Genomic DNA, 23944 nt, shown 5'->3' on the forward strand with positions numbered 1-23944 from the left:
CCTAAATGGTGAAAAGCGCAAAACAACGACTCCTTTGCTTGCATCTTCGGAAACAGTATTTCCATCTTTAATATATCTTTATTTTTCCTTTTCAGGGTTCTTTTGAAGACCCTGACCTGGAGTTACACTGCCTTTTGCTTTCTGCCGATATTTAGTTCAATTCTGCACTTTGCCTTTACCAATAGACAATAAATCTTTCTCATGGAGGTTTATCAAGCACCTTGCAGAAGTGTCTGATCAAATGCCTCCCACCAATGTTCTAGGTAATCCCTCACAATATTCAACTGAAATAATTAAACAATGCAGATGGGATCATGGGCTTTATAATTTGGAGGCATAAATTATAGAAGCAAGAAGTGGGTGGGGAGGGGGAGCTTATTGAAACCTATTGAATATTGAAAGGCTTAGACAGAGTGGATGTGGAAATGGTCTCCTATAGTAGGCAGGTCCAAGACCAGAAGACGCAGCCTCTGCACAGAGGGATGTCCAATTAGAACAGTGATGAGAAGGAATTACTTTAGCCAGAGGGTGGTGAATCTGTGGGATTCACTGCCGGGGCAGTTGTGAAGGTTAAGTCATTGAGTATATTTAAAGTGCAGGTTGATACGTTCTTGGCTAGTCAGGGTGTCAAGGTAATGGGGAGAAAGCTGGAGAACGGGGTGGAATAAATCGGACATGGTGGAATGGTGAATTAGATTTGATGGGCCAAGTGGCTCAATTCTGGACTTATGTCTTATGGTCTAAGGTTGTGACGAACCTTCATACAGCATGGTGTCAGCCACTAACTAGATACTTAAAGTCAGATGTATCAGTGGAGTAGAAGGAATTACTGAGGCACGAGAGGAGCTAGCCAGAATTGGCTAGAAAAGAACACTGGTAGGGCTGACGACAGAGCAGCAATAGCTGGAATTTCTGGAAGCTATTTGGAAGACACAGTATATATACATCCCAAAGAGGAAGGAGGATTCTAAAAGCAAGACGACACAGCCATGGCCAATAAGTCAAAGCCAACATAAAAGCCAAAGAGAGAATATAATAGAGCAAAAATTAATGGGAAGTTAGAGGTTTGGGAAGCTTTTAAACACCAAAAGAAGGGAACAAAAAAGTCATTAAGGCAAAGATGGAATACAAAAGTAAGCTAGCCAATAATATTAAGGAGGTTATCAAAAGTTTCTTCAGATACATTAAGTGTAAAACAGAGGTGAGAGTGGATATCGGACCACTGGAAAATGATGCTGGAGAGGTAGTAATGAGGGACAACAAAATGGTGGATGAACTGAATAAGTATTTTGTATTAGTCTTCATTGTGGAAGACACTAACAGTATGGTGGAAGTTCCAGGTGTTAGAGGTCATAAAGTGTGTGGAGTTACCATTACTAGGGAGAAGGTTCTTGGGAAGCTGAAAGGTCTGAAGATAGGTAAGTCATCTGGACCAGATGGTGTACACCCCAGAGTTCTGAAAGAGTGGCTGAAGAGATCATGGAGGCATTGGTAATGATCTTTCAAGAAGCACTAGATTCTAGAATGGTTCCGTAAGACTGGAAAATCGCAAATGTCACTTCATTCTTCAAGAAGGGAGAGAAAGAAAACTATAGACCAGTTAGTCTCACCTCAGTATTTGGGAAGATGTTGGGATTCAATGAGGTCTCAGGGTTCTTGGAGGCACACGATAAAATAGGCTGTAGTCAGCATGGTTTCCTCAAGAGAAAAGCTTGTCTGACATATCGGTTGGAATTCTTTGAAGGAATAACTAGCAGGATAGACAAAGGAAAATCAGTTGATGTTGTGTACTTGAATTTTCAGAAGGCCTTTGACAAGGTGCCATACATGAGGCTGCTTAACAAGTTAAAGAGCCCACAGGAAAGCTATTAGCATTGATAAAGCAGTGGCTGATTGACAGAAGGCAAAAAGTGAGAAGAGTGGGAATAAAGGAAGCCTTTTCTGGTTGGCCGTCGGTGGACAAGTGGTGTCCCATAGGAGCCTGTATTAGGATTGATTGTTTCCACATTATATGTCAATGATTTGGATGATGGAATTGAAGGCTTTGCAGATGATATGAAGATAAGTGAAGGGGCAGGCAGCTTTGAGGAAGAAGAGAAGCTAAAAAGGACTTGGACAGATTAGGAGAATAGGCAAAGAAGGGGCAGATGGGATATAGTGTTGGGAAGTGTATTAGTTTGGTAGAAGAAATGAAAGAGTTGACTATTTTCTAAATGGAGAGGAAAAACAAAAAACTGAGGTGTAAAGGAACTTGAGAGTCCTTGTAACACACACAAACTGCTGGGGAACTCAGCAGGCCAGGCAACCTCAGTGGTAAAATGTACCGTCAGGCCAAAACCCTTCAACGGGACTGGGATTCATTAGAATATGGGGTGACCTCACTGAAAGCTATCAAATGTTGATAGGCCTGGATAGAGTGGATGTGGAGAGGATGTTTCCTATGGTGAGAGTGTCTAAGATCAGAGGACACAGCCTCAGAATAGAGGGGCATCCTATTAGAATGGAGATGAGGAGGAATTTCTTTAGCCAGAGAACAGTGAATCTGTGAGATTCTTTGCCACAGGCAGCTGTGCCAAGTCTTTACATATATTTAAGGCAGAAATTGATAGATTGTTGATTGGTCAGGGCATGAAGGGAAATGTGGAGAAGGTAGGAGATGGGGGCTGAGAGGAAAATTGGATTAGCCATGATGAAATGGTGGTGCAGATTTGATGGGCCAAGTGGCCTAATTCTGCTCCTATATATTGTGGTCTTATCCAGTTTTGTGTGTGACACTTCAGGAAAAAGGTACAGACTTTGGAGCCGATAATGATTTACCAAAATCATTCCAGGATTATGGAAATTTATTCATGTCAAGGATGGCTGTGACTAGGATCTGCTGGAGGCCTTTAAAATCCTGAAGAGTACAGTCAGGGAGGATGGCAGGAACCTGTTCCCATTGGAGCAAGGGTCATGAAATGAAGATGATTAGCAAACAGAATTGAATAAATATGAGAAAATTGTTTTGCTGTTTTTTTTTTAATTTCATTTCACGCACTGTGAGGGCAAGAATGTTGAATGCAGAATCTATGAGGCATTCAAGAAAGAAAAAGCAGGTCGATAAGAATCTGGGGGGGGCGGAGAAAAGAGTTAGCCAGGTACCATCAACCAGATCAGAGAGTGGGCTGAATAGATTCTTTCCACAGCACAGCTGTTCTTTGATTCTATGAAGTTGGCCCCTGCAATATGTACTAATCTACAAATGCACTGTCATTACTTGCCTAGGCTAATACAGCAACACTTTCCAAACCCACGATCTCTGCTACCAGGGGCCACAGGCTTGGAAATCCACCATCAACAGGTTTCTCACCATCCCAACTTGGAAATGCCATCATTGCTAGATCTAAATCCCTGAAGCTACCTCCCGAAAGCACTGTGGGAGTACCTTCACTGGAGGGGCTGCAGTGCCCCTTGGCAGTGGCAAACCACAAACTTCAAGGTCAATAAGGGATGGGTAATAAATGCTGGCCCTGCCTGTGTTACCTGCACACTCCCACCCAAAAAATATAACTGCAAAAACCAAAAGCAATCATCAGCAGAACATACAGTTTTTTTTTGCCAAGAAAAGCAGAGGCAGTATTCCAGATGGTCAGAAAGCATTTAACATTTAGTATACCTTCGCATTGGGAAAGTTGAAATACACTAGAAACACTGTCAGCAAGACAAATGTGAAGAAGAGCAGACGTTGTAGGCAGAAGGCAGGAGTCATTGGTCTTCCAGCTGGATCCATTCTGGAAAGTTGCATTACTCCAATGCATAATCACCTTTCTGTAAACCTGCAAGTGAAAAAGAATAAATACCATTAAATCACTGAAACCTCAGAGCGTCTGATTTAATCCCGAGGACCACCTTGTCAGTAAAAGGCCAAGAAACAAAATAAAGCCCAACATCTTCAAGACAGTGTATTCAAGCTCACTCTTAAAAACAATCGTGGTCGGGACAAGTCACTCTAGACTAGTCAGTCTTCATTCAACCACTACAGCGGAACAGGCAGAAAGGGAAACACCAGTGAATGTGGTTTAACAATGATGAGTCATGGTCAACTTATAATTCATTAAAGACACAGCTGCAAACATAGATATGGATGAAGTAGCTGATGGTAATATGGATTTATAAATTGGAAAAGATACCAGAAAACTGATCAATACCGTCAATCTGCTGGCAGCTTGAGGAGTCACACCCTGCACAGGGGAAGCAAGTTGCTCTTAGAGAGACAGAGAACGCAGAAAACACAATAAAAGCAAAACACTTTCCCCACACAGCAGATAGGGTGAAGGGGAAGGATATTTAAAGAATAGAAGCAGTTATTTTGTAAAGCTGGGTGCTTAGAAAAAGAGACACTCACCAGAGGGTTTCCTGTGGCTTATGATCCCAGTTCTAATCATAATTGAACGGAGCTGGAGGTATCAGATGAGAACAATTGTACCCGAGGTGAAGAAATGATGGGAGCTGAGAGTTTATAGAATTCGAAACGTAAAAAAGTAAAATACTGCAAAATAAGCATCAACAGGCAAATAAGGAAATGGAGAGGGATTAGTTATTGGCACCAGACACAAGATCATAAGTTTTAAACTTTGTCGCTGGATGTGGGTAAGGAATAATTGAAGATGGTTCAGGTCCAATTCATTCTCCTTAGGAATAGCACATCAGGAAAGGTTTTCCCCAGATGGGAGAAGGTGAAATCATGGAAAGTCATGGATGGAAACTGGCAAAAGCAGGTGGGAAGGAGTGGAATTACATGATCTGAGGAAAAAGGGCAAGTGGTCAGGGAGGAATCAGAAGCACTGTGTCAGCTTGAGCTGTGTTCTAACATCTGCTGAATAGGAGGCATGAAAGGCAGTGGTGGTGCTGCAATTGTGGTTGGTAGATGCAAGTAACTGTGGGCAGGGAGTTACAGCCAGGAGCTTTGCAGCACAGTACACTCACGGGGCGGGGCAGCACAGTGCACTCACGGGGCGGGGCGGCACAGTACACTCACGGGGCGGCACAGTGCACTCACGGGGCGGCACAGTGCACTCACGGGGCGGCACAGTGCACTCACGGGGCGGGGCGGCACAGTGCACTCACGGGGCGGGGTGGGGTGGCACAGTTGAGTGGAGACAGTGAAAGAGGTCAAATCTAACAGTGCAAGAAGAGATTGTCCTTTCAAAGACCATTAAAGCAGCACCTTTCATACAGCTGTATCATCCAAAATAGCTAATTACTACCTTTATTTTTGATGTGGTTTCTTTTGGCAGGAAGAATAGCAGCTAAGCCGGACACTAAGTTCCAAAAAAAAAGCAGCAATCCAATAACCGACCACATTGTGGCAACAGAGGTCAGCTAAAGACTATCTGTTAGGCTGCAAGTCTGCTTCTAGTTTAGGACGATGGGGTGCGCACGTGCATAGCGGCAGTGCAAGACATGCCAGCTGCCATACCAGGAAGAGCAGAAACATATACAGTGGTATTGTCTCACCTTCATTGTCTTCTCTACCTTGAATGGTACCGGTTCTCCTGATGGTGATAACTGGTATGGTGACTGTTCAAATGACTGTTCAGATGGCAAAATGAAGATGAGGTAACTAGATGATGGGAAGGGAGCAAGAGAGGTGTCTAAGGAACCCAGAGAGAAACACAAAATAATGGTCTCACCAAACTGCAAAGATTAGAAGAGTTGCATCTGATCACTGAAATGTTCCTAGTATGACCAAATGAACTCCTGACCTCACAATTTAGCTCCATAAGATCTTGCACGTTATTGTCAATCTGCATTGCACTTTGCGTGTAGCTGTCACACTTTATTCTGCATTCTGTTATTGCTTTACCTTTTTTTTACCTCAATGCACTGTGTAATGATTTGATCAGTACGAAGAATAATCCAAGCCCAGTACATGACAATGATAGACCAGCTCCAATTCCAGTACACTGACGAGGTAATCGTGAGAGTTAACTAGATTTCCTGCATTGAGATTGTTATGAATGTACCACAGCTCTGAGGGGCCGAAGGGGCGGGAGCAGCCCCCTCCTTCCGGAGAATCGCAAGATCGCTATTAATTTGGGTCTCGGACCCAGGAAGTGAGAGACAATGCAACGGTTTTGGCCATTGTTCTTAGAGGCACCTGTGTGACGTGCATGTCCCTGCTACGTGACAGCTACCATGGATATGGACACCCTCGGGCAATGTGGAGGTGGGGATTGCATCACCCTACGCTGATGGACATCTACAACTCTGCAAGTCAAGATAAAAGGGGACTGCAGGAGGCGGTATCCCAGCGACGCACCAGAAGGACACCCTCGCTCAGTGCTCCCGTAATAGCTGGAAGCCATTCAACGCCACGTGCGCTCCGTAACTCCTTTACCTGGGGAGCGGGTGGCTGATAATACTGAGAAGGACTTCGAACTAACAACAGGGAAACAACGCTCCCCTGATTTAACGGAGTGGCTTCATAAAGACCCGGGCAAGTTTTTTCCGTTTTTCACCGATCCCTCTAAAACACTTGAAACCCAGCGATTCCCCGAAAGGCTAAAGTCTGCAGACTTCTGAGTGACTTTTATATTTCCAACGGACAATATATTATCCCCTAGACAACAGTCAAGATTATTTCTTAATGATGATTATTGCTATACCCGCGCTTTAGATTGAGTTTTGCCGACGTATATGATCTGAATGTTTGTATTAACCTTACTTTGTGCTCCCCTTTATGAATAAAAACGTTTGAAAATAGTGCCATCAGACTCCAACGGACCTCTCTATCTTTGCTGGTAAGTTATCCAGTTACGGGATACGTAACAAGATGAATACAATGTCATGGAAAAGAGCAATTCCTTGAGCTGCTTACGGGGTGAAGAGCCTACAAGAACGGGATTAGAGGTTGATCCTGCCTCAAGTGTTAAGGATAGAGACCTGCAGATCCAGTCTATCAAGAGAGGAGTGCGGAAAACTGAAACAGAAACACACAGCCCAAGTAGTTGGAAGCTCAAACAGAGTTAACAACAGGAGCAGCGCAATAAGAGAACTCTGCAATTGCTGCCGACTTATCACCATGGCCTGGAAATGCCAGTGCTGGAGAAGATCATTAACAGCAAAGGGACTTTCAGCAATTGACGGGTGAATGAGCTTGAAAGCCTGGAGGTGGGGGACGATGGAGCCATTTTTCTCGAAGACAGCAAGCTGGTTACCCCTTGTTGAAGGATTGAGGCACTGGCATCCTGGGTGTGCAATCCAACTGACCGTGATGAGGCAGCACAAATCTCGTGGTGGCTGCAAAGCTGCTTCCTTTTCAAATGATGGCATGACAGCACAAGAAACAAATAAACAAGGAGGCCATTCAGACCTTTATACATGTTCTGTCGTAGAAGCAGAATATGGCTAATCTTTTATCTCAGTGCACTAACCAACATCCCTGGATTTTTAAGCTTATTTAAATGCAGTCTTGAACATACTCAACATATGTCCCTCCATGACCCTCCTCCATGGAGAAAAAAATAGTCACCACCTGCTAGCTGAAGAAATCTGACCCAAATGTTCAATCCCTTGTCTTCAAGGCTCCACAGCCAAGAAATCTACCATCAGACCCTGTATGAGTTTTATGCTTTTCAATGAAGTCACCATTCAAAACTCAGTGAAAATGCTCAGCACAAGATAAACTGACGATCCCAGTAATCCAGTTGCTCAATCCTCATAACACTCCCTTGAATACAAAGCAGATATTTCATAGCTATCCCAGGTGTGGCGTAAACAGGGACCTATATAACTGGCTCAGGGTGTCTTCACACTGGCATCTGAATCCTGTTGAAATAAAAGCCAACACACTGCGTGCTGCACCTGCACTTAAACTTCAAGTGATTTGTGTACAAGGTCTACCACAGCAATCATTTTTCCATCTCTCATCATTTGTAAATATTATTTGATCAGCGAAGTCAACCTCAATTTTCCTGTAGTAATTCACGTGCCATGCCCTGACCAATTCACATCTTCCTGAAGCATTTCCTTACAGCATTGAATTGATTTGAATTGAATTGACTTTATTACGTACATCCTTCGCATACATGAGTAAAAATCTTTACGTTATGTCTCCATCTAAATGTTCAACTTCTAGTAATTTGTAATAAATTGTATGTACAACAGGACAGTCAATATAGCTTGGAAATACAATTGTATAGGCATGAATTACTCCGTCTGATGGCCTGGTGGAAGAAGCTGTCCCAGAGCCTGTTGCTCCTGATTTTAATGCTGCAGTACCATTTTCTGGATGGTAGCAGCTGGAACAGTTTGAGGATGGGGTAACTTGGGTCCCCAATGATCCTTTGGGCCCTTGTTACGCACCTGTCTTATAAATTTCCTGAATAGTGGGCAGTTCACATCTGCAGATGTGCTGGGCTGTCCGCACCACTCTCTACAGTAGTGGTTGCCAACCCATCGATCGCGATCGACTAGTCGATCTTTGAGACTTTCCCAGTTGATCCCGACAAAAAATGAAAAATAAATACACAAATACTCTTGAGAGATTGCTTCCGGGCTGTGGGGTTTTAATTCCATTCTTTCTGTCCATACGTGTAGCTCTCCCGCACTACGCAGTGTAATTCACTAGTCCCCAACCACCGGGCCACAAGGAAACGATACGAGTCAGTCGCACCTTTCCTCATTCCCTGTCATGCCCACCGTTGAACTTGAATACACACGAGGTCATCAGGCGACTAAACGCAGTGATACCCTCGTGCCAGGGATCACCGGTTGGCCTCGGGCAGCTGTTGTGAAGTGCCGTCACTACTGGCCTGCAGCGCTGCCTCTGAACCTGTTTAGCACACCGAATGTTTGTGGGGAATCCAGTGCTGAAATATTCGCAGATGACCTAATTCAGACTCAGCATTTCGTAAGTATCAGAGCAGCTACCACGCTGCGATCTACTGAAACAAACATTTGTCGGCCAATAGATCCTACAACGGAGGGCGGGCGGGCACTCTATCGTACTCCCCACTCGGTCGGCCGTGCTCTGCGGGCTGTGACTGCCGCAGCCCCGGAGCAGGGACCTCCCGCCCTGAACTGGTCTTCTCACCCCACTCACGACCAGCCGCACCTGGCCAAGGCATCTGGCGGCGGGGGGGGGGGGGGGGGGGCGGGAGGCTGAGTTCAGGCTCGGAGGCTGTCTAATGAGGCAATGTCTCAAAACTGCGTCAGTACCCTGAGTCCAAGCACCCAGCACTTAAAGACGAACCCGCTGAGTTTTCTCAGTGGAAAAAACATGAGCAAGCGGGACAGAAGCCGAGAGCCGCGAAAACTAGAATAGATTAGACATAAGGAACCTGTTTCGAGTATCGCTGTTGTTACGAACCCCGTAACTGGGTCACTTACCAGCAAAGATAGAGAGGTCCATTGAAGTCTGATGGTACTATTTTTAACAGTATTTATTGATAAAAATACACAAAATAATATCAATGCAAACTTACAGATAATATACGTCGTCAATACTAAATCTAAAAGCGCGGGTATAATAATAATCAGTAAGAAATAGCTCTATCGTTGTCTAGGGGGTAATGTATTGTCCGATGGAAATATAAAAGTCACTGTTAGTTCGTTCAAACTGCAGCGTTTTGGTTTGAGAGAAAGATGGGTTAAAACTTGCCCAGTCCTTTTATGATGTCAACCCTTCGAGAGGCGTTGGTTTCCCTGTTGTTAGCTAAAAACCATTCTTCCATGGTCAAGGCACACTGATACTGGGGCAAATGGAAACGGACGCACGTGGCCTTCCCACTGGCTTTTGCTGTTACGGAATCGCCAGCGTTTCTTCTGGTGCGTCTGAGGGGCTGTTCCCACAGACCCTCTTTTATCCTGACTCGCAGGGTCTCTGATGTCAATCAGGTTGGGATGATGCAATCCCTCCCTCAACCAGTCCACTTTGCCTGAGGGCTTCCACGTAGCACAGTTTTGTAATACACAAGTCCGTCTCCAAGAGACAATGGCCATTTCCCGTAGCTTTATATCGCCAGGGGAGTCAAGACATTCCACAGGTCTCTCTCTCATTTCCTGGGTCTCCTGACCCAAATCAATAGCGATCCTGCGATCCTCACAAAGGAGGGGGCTACCCCACACCCTTCGGCCCCTCAGAGCTGTGATACATTCATAACACTGTATTCCGATTGTGTTAAACACCCCCCCCCCCCACCCCCTGACTGGCCCACAAGAATATTACGATATTAAACCGCTCCGCGCTGCAAAAAAAAAGGTGGTCTACTTCCGGGTTGTGGGGTTTCACTTCCGGTCTTTTCTGCCCTGGTGCGCATGCATGTAACTAACTGATGTGGGGTCGATCTTGCCTTTTACTAAGGCCGAGGTAGGGGATCTTGGGCTTAAAATGATTGGTGACCACTACTCTACAGAGTCCTGCGATTGAGAGAAGTACAGTTACCATACCAGGCAGTGATGCAGCCAGTCAGGATGCTCTCAATTGTGCCTCTGTAGAAAGTTCTTAGAACTCATACACAGTTGCCAACAAGCTTTTAGATCCTCAGCAAACTTTGATTTGCTCAACCAATTTATTGAGGCAGATTCTGAACAGCTGGGACCTCAACACTAATCCTTGTGACACCAACTAGGTATAACCACCTAATCCAAAGGTCATCCATCCCTTGTGTCACACCTTCTGGATGTCCCAAAACACCTCACCAGCTGATTCACTTATTAGAACCTCAAAGATTGGATTTCTACCCAGGTGGATTTACGAAAAGTAATGTTCACTTGATTAATCTGGAATTAATCATGTGTCTTTTCCAGAATGACTGTGGAGACTCAATCATTGAGAATATTGGAAGAAGAAATGAAAGAGTTGACTATTTTCTAAATGGAGAGGAAATACAAAAAACTGAGGCACATAGGGACTTGGGAGTTCTTGTGCGGGATTCCCTGAAGGTTAATTGGCAATTTGAGTCTGTGGTGATGAAGACAGATGAGATGTTAGCATTCATTTCAAGAGGACAAGAGTATAAAATCAAGGATGTAATGTTGGGACTTCATAAACCACTGTGGATGCCTCAGTTGGAGTATTGTGAGCAGGTTTGGGCCCCTTATCTTAGAAAGGATGTGCTGAAACTGGAAAGAGTTCAAGGGAGGTCCTCTAAAATGATTCCAGGATTGAACGGCTTATCATATGAAGAGTGTTTAATGGCTCTGGGCCCGGATTAACTAGAATTCAAAGGAATGAGGGGTGACCTCATTGAAACCTATCGAATGGTGAAAGGCTTCATAGAGTGGATATGGAGAGGATGTTTCCTATAGTGGGAAAGTCTAAGCCCAGAGGACACAGCCTCAGAATAAAGGGACATCTGGATAAGTGGAAGAACTTCTGTAGCCAGAGAGTGGTGAATCTGCAGAATTCTTTACCACAAGCAGCTGTGAAGGCCGAGTCTTCACGTACAGTATATTTAAGGCAGAGGTTGAAAGATTCTTGATTGGTCAGGGCATGAAGGGACACGTAGGGAATGCAGGAGATTGCGGCTGAGAGGAAAATTGGATCAGCCATGATGATGGTGGAGCTGACTCGACAGGCCAAATGGCCTAATTCCGCCCTAATAATATTTAAAACATAGATCACAGATTTCTAATTATTAGAGGAATAAAGCAATTTGAGTATAATGCTGGAAAATGGCATCACAGGAAAAGAACAGCCATGATGTCACTGAACACCCTGGGGCTGTTTGACCAACTCCTTAAGTTCCTATGGCGTATTTACATGGTTCTTCCATGAGCCAAGATGGTGGCTTTCCAGACATGAAAAATCTGTTTCCTCAGGATGCTGCCTGCTTTGGACAGCATGTCCTAAGAGGAGAGGTTGAGCAAGCAAGGGATTTTCTCTTTGGAGAAAAGGAGGATGAGAGATGTTTACAAGATAAAAGATATTGATCAAGTTGACAGGCAGTGCCAAGGTAACAATGGATAATAAGAAAGAATATGCTTTCAAGGTAACTGGAAGAAAATATATGGGGGATGTCAGGGATATCAGTGAAGGATGTCAGTTTCCTTTATTACACAGAGAGTGGTGGGTGCATGGAACACACTGGTGAGGGTACTGGTAGAGGCAGATACATTAGGGACATTTAAGAGACTCTTAATTATATATATATATATACACACATATGTATACATCATAGGAAATGGAGGGCTATCTGGGTGGGAAGGGTTAAGTTGATCTTGCACTAGGTTAAGGGTTGGAACAACGTCATGAGCTGAAGGGCCTGTACAGCACTGTTCCATGTTGTGGTTCTTTGAGGATTCATTATGTGGGAAGCAAGCGGATCTGGTGCTCTTGGACTTTCAAAAGGCATTAATTACACAAATCCCACACAAAATATCAGCAAAATGAAATTAGGGACAAGACTGAGAACTGATAATCAGACAAAAATAACGCATCAAGAACAGGAACAAGAAACTGTTCCAATATTGACAGGTGGTGCCTAATTGAGCAACACAAGTGATGGTGCCCACTTTTTACAATCTAATTCAAAATACGGGCAGCACAGCTGAGTAGCAATTAGTGTAATGTTATTACAGTGCTGTCTGTAATGTACATTTTCCCTCTGACCACATGGATTTCCTCCCGATGTTTCACTTTCCTCCCACATTTCAAAGACATTCGGGTTACTAGGTTAATTGGCCACGAGTGTAACTGGGTGTCTCAATCTCATTGGGCTGGAAGAGCCTATTGCCATACTGAATATTTAAACACATAAAAATAGAGGGTGTCAAATCTCCAATTTCCATCTGTGCTGATGACATTGAAATAATGCCAGGTATGTTTTAAGTTTCAAGAAGCTGCAAATAAAGTTTATTGCCATTTAACTATATACATGTATACCATCAAATGAGATGTTTCTCTGGACCAGGGTGTAAAGCACAGTAATACACATAACATACATACAACACACAATAACATGGGAAAGTAAGAATTAAATCTACAAATGAATTATGCATAAATTAACACAGTGAAGAGCACAGATTTTGTAGGGTGCAGAACAAATTAACCAATGACATTTTAAATGCAAAGTGGCGGGGAGTTCAGAAGCCTAATGACCTGTAAGAAGAAACTGTTCCCCACCCTAACCGTTCTTGTTTTAATACATTAAGACTCTCCTTCCTGATGGTAGAAAGTCAAAGAGGATGCTGGATGGGTGGGTGGGGTCCTTAATAAAAATAAGGGCCCTGAATATGCAGCACTCCTGATAAATGTCCCTGATAGATGTTAGGGAGACCCCTATGATCCTCTCAGCTGTTCTCACAGTCCTTTGCAGGGACTTCTGATTCGATGCTCGGCTGCTCCCATACCAGATGGAGATAAGAACAGGACGCTCTCAATGGTGCTCCTGTAGAATTCAGTTAGGGTGGGGGTGATGGGGGAGTGCCTTACTTGTATCAATCTCCTCTGGAAGTGGAGGCATTCCTGTGCCTTCGTGCTCACATAGGTGATATTAAGGGACCTAGTGAGGTCATCCATAATGTGAATTCCCAGGAACTTGGTGCACTTCAGTCTCTCTATGGAGGAGCCATGAATGTGCAGAGGGGAATAGTTCATCTGCACCTTCTTAAAGTCCACAATCATTTCCCTGGTCTTCTACATGTTCTGACACTAGTTCTCACACTAGTCCAACAGCTGCTCTACTTCCTCTCTCTACTCTGACTCATCATTGTTCTTGATAAGGCCAACCACTGTCATGGCATCTGCCAACTTTACAACCCGGTTTGAGCTGAATCCTGCAACAAAGTCGTGGGTCAGCAGTGAGAAGAGCAGTGGGCTGAGCACACAGCTTTGGGAGGGTGCCAGTGAGTGCTCAGCGTAATGGGATGGGAGACACGGCTGTCCACATTGACTGACTGTGACTTTACTGTTAAGAAGCCCAGGCTCCGGGTACAGAGGGAGCAAGCTGAGAAGGCAAAACTTGGCAAATGGAATAGAATACAGAAGTGTGAGGATATCCACTTTGAGTTACATAACAGAGAACAGGATTTGTTAAACGCTAAGAGGTTTTGCGGTGTTGACCTTCAAAAATCCCAGGTGTTGTACACAAGTCCACAGGTGCGCAAGCCTAATGCAAGACTTTTTTAATGGAGTAATTCGAAGGCAGGACTAGAGGAGTATTATTTCACTGGTATTGGACCTTGGTTGTAAATCACATCTAGAATTCTATTTACATCACTAGACTCCTTAACAAACGTTTACTTGCCATAAAGGTAAAGGTTTTGCCATACAAGAAGCGACTAATTAACTGGGACTGTTCTCTAGAGCTTTGAAAACGTAATGGGAGATCTCAATGAAATGTTATGGTTGTTAAAAAGCCCAGCAGACTAAATGTGGGGAGGGGGGGGGGTGAGAAGATATTTGCCTCTAAACGACAAGCCTATAACCTTGGAGCAGAAATTCAGAATACAAGGTGGCGTGTTTTGGAAGAGATGTATCCATGCAGAATGAGGAATGTGTGGAATTGCGGAACCTGGAGGGCAATGGAGACACAGCCAAGACGTTTATTCGAAGCATAGATCGATAGGGCTCTCGTCAGTAAAGCAATCAAGGTGAAATCCGGACTCAGAGGTGGGGAGGGGGTCAGTTCAGCCTTCTCTTTTCCCCCGTGACTCAGTGCACGTTCAAGAGCAACCGATAGGGTTCTGCACATTAAAACAATCAGGTGAAATCCGGACTCGGGGGCGGGGGTTGGTAGCTCAACCTTCATTTACTCCCCTGAATTTCTGTTATTTATTCAGTAACGTTTTCCTTAGCGAGGAGACTTGGGAAATGGACCAAATCTCTTTGATCTCTTGCTGGTCGTATTTGATCCTCTACTACGCAGTCCGGATTTCACCTTGAGTGCTTTACTGACGAGAGTCCTTCATTTACTCACACTTCAAAGATCAAAACATAGTTTAGGCAGGAGAAATCGCCGGAGACAGGGAAAACAGCGGAGTACAAGTCACAAGCGGAGTTTGTAATTGCACGTCCACTCGCAATGTATCAAGGAAGCCACCATGCTAACAAAGTGGTGGATGAGAAGTTCAACTACAGACGAGACAAGATGGGGCAGGGTGGCAGATTTTAGGTTAGTGGAAGCAAGTACTTATGGTGCGTAGAGGATCAAATACGACCGACCAGCAAGAGAGCAAAGAGATTTGCTCCGTTTCCCGAGTCTCCTCGCTAAGGAAAACGTTACTGAACAAATAATAGAAAACGAAGACAGCAGTTTAGACGTACCCAATGGTGACGATTTAAACATCAGGAAAGTAGCCAGCACTGAACAACGATTACTACAACGGATTAAGTTTGGGCTCTCGTGTACACAGGGAAGCCAGTTACAAATATTCCAGAAAAGACCAATCGGCGCTAGAAATAAATTACCCTTAAAACCCAACTTGGGGTGGCTAAATCTTTCAGATACATTATAAATTATGTGCAGGTTTAAAACACCGAAAGGTCATCAACAATTCATACATGGAAATTAGTCATCTAAATACGTACGATACATACCAGAAATCCAGCTCTTGCTTTCGCCCAAAAATAGCACTTTGGACTCCACCTGGTCAATCACTTTAGGACCAGAATCTGTTGGCTGTGCCTCATAACTATGAATCCCACGGGTAGGAAAGAAAGTAATTCAAAAGGCAGCGGAATTACCAGAGAATAACAGAAAGCCTTTATCTTAACAAAAGCTTCTCCCATCACCGAGTCCACAGAGCAATGCACTCACTGACTGTGATCCCCCCCCCCCAAAGCTGCTAGTGCTGGGTTTTCAATCCTCCAATTACTGCGGAACCATCCAATCCCACGGAGAGAGGAGCTGAACCAGTAAAACCGGCCCGGCTGCCAACTGAATGATTGACAATGTGGCCTCCAATCAGACGGATGTTAGACAGAGCCCCCCCCCCCTCCACCCATGCAAATCCTCTCCGCACAGTGAGCCCTTGAGTCTGAAATATTTTTTTATCTAATCTCCACATTTGATGAATTGTCGACTGCAAAAGAAAAATCTAAACGACGGCCACGTAAAAGACGCATCCCGAGATGTTGGTTTACCAGCGGGGCATTCGCAGTGCTAACGGGAGAAAACAGCAACAGTCTCCAGCCTGCTGCAGAAGACTGCGGTGACGATCACGCGGCGCATCGGTTCCTGCGCATACGCGATTTGTGCGAGCGACAGCAGCGCTAGGAATTCAACCAGTTGTGATTGATAAAAAAATGTTATTGAATAACAGCAACGCATTTTGCATTCATTACTCTACGTACATTGTAAGGTGTGAAATTCCAAGGTCAACGTCATCATTATTATTAGATCAGCGGCTATTCTTGCAGTTTCGTAATCCGAATAGCCGCTCCACCAAACGTGATTTGTAAATAATGCATATGCAGCGTTGAAGATTGCGTTCCGGTTATTGGCCGATAGTAAATAGAAAAACAGTAGCGACCTTCTGGAGGACAGCGTATATTAAAACGGGCAGGTTTGTGGCAAAAGCAATGAAATATTAAATGTCGGTGACATAATGCAGAAGTGCCGGGGGGGGGGGGGGGCGGGAGAGACTCGGCAGGTCGGGCAGCATCCATGGAAAGCATAATAGAGTTGACGTTTCGGTTCGAGACCCTCCATCAGGACTGGAAAATTGGGGTAAGAAGGTGGGGGAAGGGAAGAAGTACAAGCTAGAAAGTGAGAGTGAGGGCAAAAGTTGGGTGCGTGAGAAAGGGGGGTGAAGTGAGGTGCTGGGGGTGATAGGTGGAAAAGGCAAAAGGGCTGAAGAGAGGAACTCTAGGAGAGGAGAGTGGACCGTGAGAGAAGGAGGAGGGGTACCAGAGGCTGGTGAGGAGAAGAGGTAAGAGGGAGCCAGAATACATTACTGAATCATCGTTTGAAACCAATGCAAGCAGATGTATTGGCAGTGATCCTGTGGTGTATCTACTTTGACGTTGGCTGGGAAATTAATATGTAGATAACAGCAAGGATTACTTAACATAGAAAGGTGGAAGTGAGTACAGATAGAAAAAGACGAAAGTGATGCCAGGAGACTAAAGATGCCCAAGCACCACACTTAGCAAATAAGACAAAATATGGGAATTTCAGCAAAACTAAATAAACAGTGCAGAATTACTAGGACAGAGGAAATGAGGAGCAAGTGTTTGACCATTGGTTTCTGGAGCACAGAAAGGATTGAATGTGTTGGAAACAAAGTACGGCTGTACTTGTCTTAACACCTGGAGTGAGGCATGGTTGGAGGGTCTAGGCTCCAGTCAGCTTGAAATTAGAAGAGAGAAGTTGCACTTCTATATATACATTAAGTAAACAAGATCCTGGGAGACTTCTCAATTAAAAAAAAACATCAAAGACCATAAGGCGTAGGAATAAGAGCAGAATAAGGTCATTCAGAAAGGCCAGTGACAGAACTTGGTGTAGGGGAACAATAACTTAGAAATCTACAGCACATTACAGACTCTTCAGCCCATAATATTGTGCCAACTATGTAACCTACTCTAGAAACTGCCCAGAATTTCTCTACTGCATTGCCCTTTATTTTTGTAAGCTCCATGTACCTATCTAAGAGTCTTATAAAAGGCCCTATTATATTCACCTCTACCACTAACACAGGCAGCATATTCCAAGCACCCATCACTCTCTGTGTGAAAAACTTACCCCTGACATCCCACTTGTATCTACTTCCAAGCACTTTAAAACTATGCCCCCTCATGTTAGCCATTTCTGCCCTGGGGAAAAGTCTGACTATCCACACGACTAATGCCTCCCATCATCTTATACACTTCAGTCAGGTCACGTCTCATCCTCCGTCACTCCAAGGAAAAAGAACAAGTTCATTCAATCTATTCTCATAAGGCATGCTCTCCAATCCAGGCAACATCCTTGTAAATCTCCTCTGCACTCTCTACAGTATCCACATCCTTCCTGTAGTGAGGTGACCAAAACTGAATACAGTTATCCAACTGGGGTCTAACTAAGGTCTTATGTAGCTTTAACATTACCTCACAGTTCTTGAACTCAATCTCACAGTTGATGAAGGCCAACATACCATACACCTTCTTAACAACACAGTCAACCTGTGCAGCAGCTTTGAGTGTCCTCTGGACATGGACCACAGATCTCACTGATCCTCCACACTGCCAAGAGTCTTATCACTAATATTATATTCTGGCTTCAAGTTTGACCTACTGAAATTAACTACTTAACACTTACCTGGATTGAACTCTATCTGCCACTTCTCAGCCCAGTTCTGCATCCTATCGATGTCCCACTGTGACCTCTGACTATCCACAACACCCCCAACTTTTGTGTCATCAGCAAACTTACTAATGCACCCTTCTACTTCCTCATCCAGGTTATTCATAAAAATCACAAAGAGGAACAGATCCCTGCAGATCACCATTGGTCACTGTCCTCCTTGCAGAATACAAGCCATCTACAACCACCCTTTGCCTTCTGTGGGAAAGCCAATTCTAGATCCACAAAGCAAGGTCTCCTTGGATCCCACGTGTCGACTTTCTGAATGAGCCTTGCATGGGGAACCTTATCAAACGTCTTACTGAAATCCATACATTCACTGCTCTACCATCATCATGAATGTGTTTTGTTATGTCCTCAAAGAACCCAATAAAGGTCATAAAGCATGACCTGCCCTTGACAAAGCCATACTAACAGTCCCTACTCATATTATGTCTCTCCAAATGCTCATCAATAACTTGTCCACTCACTGTTCCACTCATGCTCATGAGACTCACTGGTCTATAATTTCCTGGGTTATCTCTACTCCCTTTCTTCAGCAAGGAAACAACATTTGCAATCCTCCTATACTCTGGTACTTCTCCCATCCCTATTGTTGACACAAAGATCATCACCAGAGGCTCAGCAATCTCCTACCTTGTTTCACACAGTAGCCTGAGGTATATCTCGTCTGATCCCAGTGACTTACTTAATACCTTTCAAAAGATCCAGCACATCCTCTTTCTTAATGTCTGTACGCTCAAGTGTTTCAGTCCACTGCAAGTCATCTCCACAATTGCCGAGGTCCTTTTCACTGGTGAATACTGAAGCAAAGTATTCATTAAGTATCTCCGCTACCTCCTCCTGCTCCATGCACATGCTTCCACTCTCACTCGTGATTGGTCCTATTCTCACCCAGCTCATCCTCTTGCTCCTCACAGACTAGTAGAAGGGCTTCGGGTTTTCTTTAAACAACAACACACACAAAATCCTGGTAGAACAATGCTGGGTTTTCTTTAATCCTGTTTGCAAGGCCTTCTCATGTCCCTTCTAGCTCTCCTAATTTCATTCTTAAGCTCCTTTCTGGCAAACTTGTAATTTCCTAGAGTTCTAACAGTGCCTACTTTCTTGAACCTTTCATGAGCTTTTCTTAACTAGATTTTCTACAACCTTTACACACCATGGTTCTTTTATCATACCATACTTTCCCTGCCTCAATGGAACACATCTCTGCAGAACAGCATTTGCCACATTTCTGCCATGCATTTCCCTGAGAACGTCTGCTCCCAAGTTTCTGCCTAATAGCATCAGATTTCCCCCTACCCCAATTAAATGTTTTCCCAATTTGTCTGCTCCTATCCCTCTCCAGCGTTATGGTAAAGGAGATAGCGTTGTGATCACTACTTCCAAAATGTTCTCCCACCAAGAGATCTGACACCTGACCAGGTTAATTTCCCAATATCAGATCAAGTACAGCCTGTCCTCTAGTTGGCTTATCTATATATTGTGTGAGGAAACTCCTGAACACACCTAACCAACTCCACACCATCTAAACCCCTTGCTCTAAGGAGATGCCAGTCAATATTAGGAAAGTTAAAGTCACCCATCACAACAACCCTGTTATTATTGCAACATTCCAGAATCCACCCCCCTAGTTGCTCCTCGATGTCTCTATTACTATTGGGGGAGGGTCTATAAAACTACCAGTGGAGTTATTGCCCCCTTCCTGTTGACGACTTCCACCCACACTAACTCAGTAGACAATTCTTCCACAAATTCCTCTTTCTCTGCAGCCATGACACTATCCCTGATTAACAATTCCACTCCCCCATCTCTTTTGCCTCCCTCCCTGTTCTTTATGAAACATCTAAAGCCTGGCACACTCAGCAGCCATTCCTGCCCCTGAGACACCCAAGTCTCTGTAATGGCCACAACATCATAGTTCCACGTATTGATTATGATACCTTGTTTATGATACTCCTTACATTAAAATAGACACATCTCAAACCACCTGGCAGAGTGCATCTTTGCACTATCATCTGCCTATCCTTCCTCATAAACTCCCCACAAGCTGTCTCTACTTGTGCACCAACTACTCCATCTTCTGCCTCTTTGGTTCCCACCCCCAAGCAAATATAATTTAAACCCTCCCCAATAATATTAGCAAACCTCCCTCCCAGGATATTGGTTCCACTCCAATTCAGATGCAACCTGTCCCACTTGTACAGGTCTCCCCTTCCCCAGAAAAAGTTCCAATGATCCAAGAACTTGAAACCCTGCCCCTGAACCATCTCCACTGATTCCCTGCCACTGATTCGTATGCACTACCTTCCTGTTCTGATCTTCCCCAGTTCGAGGCACCAGGAGTAACCTACTCTTCAGCCTCCTTCCTAACTCCCTAAACTTACTGTGCAGGATCTCTACCTCTCGTTTGCCTATGTTGTTGGTACCAACATATACCACAAGCTCCAGCTGCTCCCCCTCTCCCTCAAGGGTATTCTGCAACTGGTCAGAGACATCCTGGACCTTAGCAGTGGGAGGCAACACACTTTCCTGGCATCTCTTTCCTGCTGCAGAATCTCCTATCTGTCCCCTTAACTATCAAGTCCCCTATGACTACAGCTCCGCCTGACTTCACCCTCCCATTCTGAGGCTCAAAGCCAACCACAGTACTATTGGTCTGGCTGCTGCTGCCTTGTCCAGATAGGTCACCCCCTCATCAGGATCCAAAGGGGTATACCTGTTGCTGAGGAGAATGGCCACAGGGGGACCCTGCACTGACTTCTTTCTCCCTTTACCTCTCTTGGTGTTCACCCATCTGCTCTCTGTGTATAACCACCTGCTCAAAAGTCATATCTAACCATTGCTCTGCCTCCCGGATGATCTTTAGTTCATCCAGCTCCTTAATGCGGTCTTTCAGGAACTGGAGTTGGCTGCACTTCCCGCAGGTGTAGTCATCAGGTTCCATGAATTCCCACATCCTACAGGAGGAGCATTCCACTGCCATGTCTGCCATCCTGTTCTGCACTGTACAATGGGCAACCAACCAAATTAGCAACAACGAAAGGAAAAACCTACCCTTCTTACGTGTTTCTTTGGCCTCAGCCTCTTCTCATCAAAGCCTGATGCTCCTACTCTCACTGCTGGCTCACTCAACAGTAGCCACCCTGCTTGTCCTTTCTGCTCTTTCATTTAATTCACAGTGCTCTGTTCCCACCATTAACTGGGCCTCCAGAAAGTCTGAACGCCTGTGAAGCTCTCCTTTTATACAAGCATCTCTGACCTGCGAGTAACCTCATCTCAGTCACCGCTGACTGGGCCTCTGGAATGGAGAAAGATAGGCCTGTTACCCAGGCTGAAGTTCTAAATTGGAGAAAGGCCACTTTTGATGGTATCAGAAAGGATCTGGCAAGTGTGGATTGGGACAGGTTATTTTCTGGCAAAGGTGCACTTGGTAAGTCAGAGCACTTAAAAAGTGAAATTTTGAGAATACTGAATGTGTATGTTCCTGTCAGAATAAAAGGTAAGGTAAGGGGTTTAGAGAACCCTTGCCTTTCAAAAGGTATTGAGGCCCTGGTTAATAAAAGGAATAGTTCAAAGTTTGAAGTACATTTATTATAAAGTTCCGTATACTGTATACAACCTTGAGATTTGACTGAAGCAAAGTATTCATTAAGTACCTCTGCTATTTCTGAGAGATCCGACACCTGACCAGGTTCATTTCCCAATATCAGATCAAGTACAGTCTCTCCTCTTGTAGGCTTATCTACATACTGTGTCAGGGAACCTCCCTGAACACACCTAATAAACTTCACTCCATCTAAACCCCTTGCTCTTGGGAGATGCCAGTCGGTATCTGGGAAATTAAAATCTCCCATCACGACAACTATTATTACACCTTTCCAGGATGTGCAGGGGGGGGATAAAATCATGAAAACAATAAAAGTAAGCAAATAACACTGCCTGGGCAGGGCAAAAAGCATTATCAAGGATGCATCTCACCCGAACCATGGACTTTTTTAGCCTCCTCCGATTAGGTAGGCACTACAGGAGCCTCCGCTCCCGCACCAGCAGACACAGGAAGAGCTTCTTCCCTGAGGCTGTGACCCTGCTGACCCTCACATCACAGTGCTAAGCAGTATTGCACCCATATTGTACTGTCTCAGTACTTTTATATCTCTGTGCTGTAGTACTTACTTTTTATTTGCAGATATTTTGTAAATAACACTATTCTTTTGCACTTCTGATTAGCTGCTAATTGCATTTCATTGGCTTCACTGTCATCACTGTCAATATGAATGCTACTGGGTGATAATCATTTTGGCAGCCCACATTATTCTTCTTAGGCACTGGTATAATTGTTGCCTTTTTGAAGCAAGTGGGAACTTCTGCCCGTAACAGTGAGAGGTTGAAAATGGCCTTGAATACTCCCGCTAATTGGTTGGCACAGGTTTTCAGAGCCTTACCAGGTACTCCAACAGGACTTTCTACCTTGCGAGTGCTCACTCTCTTTAAAGACAGTCTAACGTCGGCCTCTGAGACAGAAATCACAGGGTCCTCAGGTGCAGCAGGGATCTTCATAGCTGTAGTTATGTTCTCCCTTTCAAAGTGGGCATAGAAGGTGTTGAGTTCATCTGGTAGTGAAGCATCGCTGCCATTCATGCTACTGGGTTTCGCTTTGTAGGAAGAAATGTCTTGCACACTCTGCCAGAGTTGCTGTGCATCATTTACCATTGACTTCTATCAGTCCCCTTGAAATCTGAGGCTTAGAGCTGATGATTCGCCTCATGAGGGTTTCCTGTTGTTGAAACTGGAGTTTTCAGAAGCAGATTTTGGAGTAACTGAGACTATAGATACAGTACACTAGTGTTGGTCTGCTCAGATCTGGTTGTAAAAAATAACACTTGTGGGAACAAACATATCCATTGTGAGGAGGCTGATGGGAGATGTAAAATGAAAAGGGAGTGAACTTCCTGAGAACTCTGACTATTCACCCTGGACTCAGAGACGCTTTTGAGAAAGCCAAGTTTCTCCTATTCAGGACGATGAGAATGAAAGAGGAACTATGTGGAATACTCTACTGCTGAGTGGAATGCTGGTTGCTCCAGGTGTACTCAGCACATCATCAGAGTGACAGAGGACATACCTTTCTGAGAGAGCTCTCGACACTTAGCACCAGCAGAGATTGAAAATGTTGGGCGGCACCTACTGAAATTTAATGAAGATGGAATTATCACTGAGCTGAAGAGTCCCTGTGCATCCCCTATAGTTGTTGTGAGGAAAAGGAATGGGGAAAATATGAATGTGTGATGATTATAGAACACTGAACAGATGTACAATCCCAGAACAGTCCCACAGATCGAACATGCTCTGGCTTGTTTAAGTGAAAGCAAGTGGCTCAGTGTGTTGGATCCAAGTAGTTTGATAAGTTCCAAGGGCTTACAAGTCACGAGAACATGCCTATTTTTGAAGGGGGAGAATGTAATACCCTGATTTAAGACTATGCTTTATTTTATTAATATAGTAATTAATATATATTAATATATATTTATTAATAATTACTCTGTGAGTAAACAAAGCAAAGCAAACTCTGGGTTGATTACATAACAATGAGCTCAACAGTTAAGTGCACAATCAAAACTGAAATGTAAATGATGAGCAATCTTCTTTATTTTCTTGGTTATAGTTTAACT

The 23944-nt window shown here is 44.3% G+C and overlaps 1 protein-coding gene across 6 annotated transcripts in view; it reads right to left on the reverse strand.

The window, feature by feature from the left end:
- Nucleotides 1-16191, reverse strand: part of LOC132393395 (NXPE family member 3-like) — a 33395-nt gene extending 17204 nt beyond the window's left edge. Inside the window, exons 1-4 of one of the 6 annotated variants that reach the window (XM_059968547.1) lie at nt 16070-16191; nt 15524-15618; nt 5497-5602; nt 3656-3815 (exon numbers count right to left, since the gene is read on the reverse strand). In XM_059968547.1, the coding sequence (XP_059824530.1) occupies nt 3656-3784 (129 nt within the window). In that variant the 5' untranslated portion in view covers nt 3785-3815; nt 5497-5602; nt 15524-15618; nt 16070-16191. Of the gene's footprint in view, nt 1-1610; nt 1751-3655; nt 3816-5496; nt 5634-15523; nt 15893-16069 lie in introns of those variants that run through there. The other 5 variants (XM_059968548.1, XM_059968545.1, XM_059968549.1 and 2 more) reach the window with 5 other exon arrangements.
- Nucleotides 16192-23944: the final 7753 nt, after the last annotated feature.

Source organism: Hypanus sabinus, chromosome 4 (assembly GCF_030144855.1).
Source record: "Hypanus sabinus isolate sHypSab1 chromosome 4, sHypSab1.hap1, whole genome shotgun sequence".
NCBI classification, from domain to species: Eukaryota; Metazoa; Chordata; class Chondrichthyes; order Myliobatiformes; family Dasyatidae; genus Hypanus; species Hypanus sabinus.